Source organism: Limulus polyphemus, unplaced genomic scaffold, assembly GCF_000517525.1.
Source record: "Limulus polyphemus unplaced genomic scaffold, Limulus_polyphemus-2.1.2 Scaffold458, whole genome shotgun sequence".
Classification (NCBI taxonomy): Eukaryota; Metazoa; Arthropoda; class Merostomata; order Xiphosura; family Limulidae; genus Limulus; species Limulus polyphemus.
In genome coordinates, this window is record NW_013666068.1 from 34,067 (window position 1) to 39,870 (window position 5,804).

At 34.1% G+C, this 5,804-nt stretch overlaps 1 protein-coding gene across 2 annotated transcripts in view; it reads left to right on the forward strand.

Moving 5' to 3' along the window:
• LOC106458408 (probable 3',5'-cyclic phosphodiesterase pde-5) overlaps positions 1 to 5,804 on the forward strand; it is a 99,450-nt gene that overhangs the window by 29,460 nt on the left and 64,186 nt on the right. For both annotated transcript variants that reach the window (XM_022384617.1, XM_022384618.1), the window contains exons 7-8: positions 638 to 740; positions 3,877 to 3,970. In XM_022384617.1, coding sequence (XP_022240325.1) covers positions 638 to 740; positions 3,877 to 3,970 — 197 coding nt within the window. The remainder of the gene's footprint in view (positions 1 to 637; positions 741 to 3,876; positions 3,971 to 5,804) is intronic.

Genomic DNA, 5,804 nt, shown 5'->3' on the forward strand with positions numbered 1-5,804 from the left:
AGTTAGTGAAATTTTTGTTTATGAAACTTTGTTTGTAATAATTAATCGTAGTAGTTGCTATTGTAAATTATACTGTTGCACATATATTAAAACGTATTTGTGTCAAAAACAAAAAACGGCGTGAATCAATCTTGTTGGCAAATAGCGTAAATTAAATAAAATATCGGCATATTTCTAGACACTAAATCCAGGGTACAATTCAACTATTAAAATTTAAATTATTTAACTACGCTTCGGATTATTTCAAATTCTCAATAGTAGCAATATACTCATGTATCTCTTTTAAACTACTTGTATCTGATGATGACAAAATCTTGTCAAAACGTGGTACATTTATAATAAGGTTTTTTCTTTACCCAGTCAAGCCGTCTCAGAACTAAAAAGTGGGTTCTTCGTTATCAACTTTTAACCTTAAAGGATGATAGCTGTATTATTAAGTTAGATTTTGTTTTACCTAATGTTTGTTCGTATAAATTCTATAAACAAACCTAGAATATTTTTACTGTTACTTGGGAATTAAAATTATTATTCGCCTGACAGAACCGGTAATTTAATTTATTTCTCTTTCTGTGTGTGTAGGTTTGTGCTTTGTTATAAAATTCATATGACTGTCGTTCCTTTTTTTTTTTTTTTACAGCCTCGAGGATTCAGCCCACAAAATCTCCGTGGAAACAGAAAATACAGTGGCTGCTTTTGTGGCAAAAACATTGGAGTCAGTGCGAACAACTAATACAGAACAAGTAAGCTGTGGCACAGTAAATGTTTATTTCAATTTATGATGTTAACACGATGAAACGGTGGGAGTGTAGTCGAACCTTTTGCTGTTAGAAATTCTATTGTTTATAGTATGGCACCTTCAGGTCGTTCAAGCACTGTGATCTTCCAACTACAGTTACATTTACCCGATGAGACCTATGGGAGAATCGCCATACTGGAATAACATTTGATAATGAAACTTAGTTGAATGGACGGCAACTGCCTGTTGTAGAAACAAAAGTGTAGAGGACGACGTTTCGAAAGTCTTCCGCCTGAAAACGAAAGGCGGACGACTTTCGAAACGTCGTCTTTTACACTTGTGTTTCTACTAAGACGCAGTTGTCCTCCATTCAACTAAGTTTCGTCATGAATACTCTGCCTAAACAATCTATCAAAGAAAACATCTCGTAATGTTCTTCTTGCAAAGCCAAGAATTGGACAGTTGGGATCCCTATAACACCTATTTATCGGACTCATTTCTTAAATCAAACTTCTTTCTCATGTTGTTTGACAAATGATGTGTAATAGAGCCTACACGTGTTTAAATAGTACAGATCTCCTGTATAAGAATTAATTAGAATAACAAATTAATCCATCAGTTGAAAATCTAGTCCGTTTAACAACTGGAGAATAATGAACCAAACATCTTAAAGTAATCTTACTGTCCAACTCAGGGTAAAGATATGTATTTCCTATTTATTTATTTACTCGTGTAGAGAAACTTTTCGTTGTTGTTTTAGGTGTTAAAGTCGGAACTAAACACTAGTAGTGGTAAAATTATGCGTTTTATCTCAACTAATAAATATCAGCTGTGTATTTTTCTTCTTTTTTAGCCTATAGTTGCAAATTGTCTTCCGTATAAATACGTTACATAAGTTGAACTCGGTGTTGAAGTCACTGTCCTATTTGTCATTCGGTTGGCACAGTAACGGCTTACCAAATGTTCTTGAATAGGTATGTTTCCAGTTCATATGCAGTATGATAAGAAATTCCGTGTTTAGTATTTTCGACTTTACGCGCACATGAGCGAAATGCCCAAGTCAGAGATTTCTGAGGCTCAAGTACAGCTGTCCTTGATTTTGAGCTACTGACCAGAAGGAAGTGAATCAACCAGCAACATTCATGAACACAAGATGGGCGGGTGTGATCTAGTGATTAATATACCAAACTGTGGAGCTGAGGGTTTATGGTTCGCGTCCCTATATCTCAAAATCCGCATATTAGGGCAATAGGTGTGTTTTAAGAGTGACGGTCAAATCTTGCTTTTCGATTAGAGTAGCCCAATTGTTAGTGGTGAGTATTTTAGTCTAATTAATCAGTTAAAAATTAGGGACATCTAGCACAGATATCCCTGGTATAGCTTGGCGCAAATATACGAAACAAAACAAAACAGAAACACCACAAGAACTTTCGTCTGACTGTATGCCAAATAACGGAATTGACTGTTGAAAGTGCGGAGGATTGACTGTCGCTTCTTGTAAGGTGTCTGTGACTTGTTGGCGATAAATTTCAACAATAAACAAACAGCAAACAGTCCACTTATTATAAAAAACATATTAAAAACAAGTCAAACGTATATACAAATGTTTGCTACACTGTTGGTTATCACACTTCTATCCAGAGCTTTAAATAATCGTCTCTTTTTTCGTCCAAGTCTACAAAGATTGGTTCAGTTACCTTAGAACTCAATTTATAAGACAAATTATATATTTTCTATTCTGTTATTAAAATACAATCTGTGATAATTTCGTTTTAAAAATCGCCATTATACGCTCTTTTTGGCTAAACTCACAATCATGCTATCTATCTAATTAACTAACTCGAACTACATTTTGCACGCGTATTTTTACCTGACAGAGACTTAGAACGTTCCACACACTACGAGATATCATGATGTAATAATACTCAGTTAAAACAACGAGAAGAACTCAGAATGTTCTAGTACCAGACGCAATAATACAACAATCACCAATTCACAACAATTGCACTACACAACGCATGCTTCGAAAACAGTTACATAAGCAAACCTGCAGTAAACTGTCGTTTCTAAAAAATAACAAAAAGTTAACTATACTTAAACCATTTAACTGATAAAACTTTCACTAAAGTTAAACAGTCGTGTGTACCTAACACTCTTGTAACACTTCCAAAACTGAAACTGTGAAGCTTGTTCAGGGGCATTGTAGCATCAACTTTTAACCTTCATAACTGCAGTCGACACGCTAATAACTAGATCATATACAGACTTCAGACAGATTTAAGACTTTCGTAGTAACCGTTCGTTATTGGTTCTCAAAATTTATAGTTCTGAAATGATCACGTATTAAAAATTATTTTCTTACTTCTGCTGATGGGAAAGCTAAAAACCTAAGTGTTAATTTTAATCAATTATTTTTTCAAACTACTTGAATGAGCAATCTAACAACAAAATGCTAAACACTGTAAGCTGTCAAACGAATTAAGCGCCCTAAAAAAAACAACAAAAAAAAAACAGCAACAACAATATAATATGAAGTCTGGTCATTCACGCATCATGATTAAACGTCAACGTCTTAATATTCTATAATTTTCATTGTGACTCAAGATTTACTATGAAGGGAAATATTACGACTTAAGTTTACAAAATTAATCATTGATTATACAAATTAATGAGTGTGGTAGAAATGGTTCATTTTTATAAAATCTTTGTTACAGAAATGGAAAGAATAGTATTGAGTCGCCTTGAAATCCCACACAGTCATATATAACCAACTCACTAATCTGATAAATCTGACAATGTCAATGTAATTTGTTCTAATTAATGAAAATCCGTTAAAAGAATCTTAGATACTAATATTACCTGATTGATATATCTTTACAGAATTAATTTATCTTCAATCCAAGTGGGAGGTTCGTTCGATTTTCGATCGCTATAAAATATTGTACAAATCTTTAGGACATGGAGATTAAATTGTATTTATATTTTTATACTTGTTTTATTTTTCTCGTGATTTCAATCTTTTTTATACGATTGATTACCTTTTAAATTTAAAAACTTTTTCTTCACAATCAGGTAAAGAGACATTGAATCCCCCACAAATATGTTCAATGTTTTTTTATTTCGCATATGTACTTTTGTAGGATACTAGATTTCCGGAGGGCGTTACCGTCGACCAGAAATCTGCTACTAATATTTTAGCTCACCCGATCCAACAGCCGGATGGTGAATTGACAGGTAAGTTAAAACAGAGTTATTTACAAGGTTTGATATTTTTGTACTAATGACTTTCTTTCAATAACACTAATTTAGCAAATTCAATTTGCTGTCATGATACCAGTAATAAAAGTTTCTGTTATTCTTAAATTTAACCTCATTCTTTATTTTGAATAACTTAGCATTTTTATTAAGTACGAATCAACGGAACCCGTCCCCTCTCTCCCAACAAAAAAGTCAACCCTTTACGGGTCGATTTCTGTATAACGTAAGCTCATGTCGCTTTGAGAAATAATATATTCCTTTAGGAAATCAGTCGGTGTGTTTATTACCTACTAGCAGAGATTCGCAAAATATTTCCAGCCAAATTAGTATTTTTATTACAACAGTACTTCTTTAAATACAGGATTTCAAGAGTAATACAAAAAAATTCTAATCGCAGACACTGAAATCTATAAGTCCACTTATGTTAGTCCTAACATTAGTTAAGTCTTTATTACGTAGGGCCTATATTCGATAAAGAGATAAATTAACACTGTAACTTGTGTACGATTTTTGTTTTAGTTTAGTTAGGGCTAAACCTTACTGCACTTAATACTGTTACGTCTCCGTTTGTTAATTAACTTTCCGTAACTTCGTTGCGACGAAATTTTAACGACACAAGTTTTTACTTAATAAAACTGGTTTATTCTTTCCGAATATAACTTTACCGATACACTCAACTTCAACAATCGAGCTAAACAAACGCTGTAACGTCTCTCGTGCTCTCTGACTGCAGTTCAATTACTCACTGTCTACCCAGACATTACATTCCCCTCTTTTATATACCAGCCTACCCTATATCTAGTAAAAACTAGAACATTCGCCAAAGTACATGATAGTTCTAGAAATGTTGCGTCACAGTAGTCATGTGACTCGATGACGCAACAATACTATCAATAAATAATATTCTAATATTATTTTACGACTTAACGTTAGACCTTTTTTAAAAACTTTGATAAGCTTTTAATATGTTGTATAAAATGTCTATTAAAGTATATTTACGTCCTTTCTGGTGTAACTCGATGATCTAACAAAGATACGTTTCAAATTGCGAAAAAGTTGCAATTTTTTGTATTACGTCGTCAAGAAATTAATGTCGCGTTTTGGAACACTTTCATTAACCACCCCCCCAAAAAACGTACATCACGTATACTAGTTAAACGAACCGCCTAAAAATCACATTAGTGTAGCCTATATAATTTGTAAAGTTTAGTATATTCTAATCCCTGAGAGTGATGGCACACGACGAGACACACATTCGGCATGTAATGCTGTTTGAATACAAGAAGAGTAAAAACGCCTCTGTAGCCACAAGGAATATCAAACAAGTTTATGGAAATGTTTTGAACGTCCGTAAGCGTCAACGATGGTTCAGCAAATTTCGTTCAGGTGACTTTAGCCTTAAAAATTGTGATGGCAGGGGCCGACATGTTGGAATTGATAATGATGCTCTGAAGACGCTTGTTGAGTCTAACCCAAGGCAACACACTCGTAAAATGACCTTAAATGTGCATGTCTGTCATCAAACAATACGTAAACATCTAAGGAATATGGGAAAACTCCTTAAAGAAGGTGTTTGGGTGCCGCACAAACTCTCCGATTATCATTGTTTCCAACGTGTGAATGTTGCTTCGTCTTTTCTGGCGCGTAATGCGCGTGAACCATTTTTGGACAGAATTGTCACCGGTGATGAAAAATGTATTCTCTATGAGAATATTAAACGGCAAAAACAATGGCTCAGTCCTAGACAAAAACCACTTCATCCCCCAAAACCTGGACCCCATCCGCAGAAAGTGATGCTTTGCATTTGGTG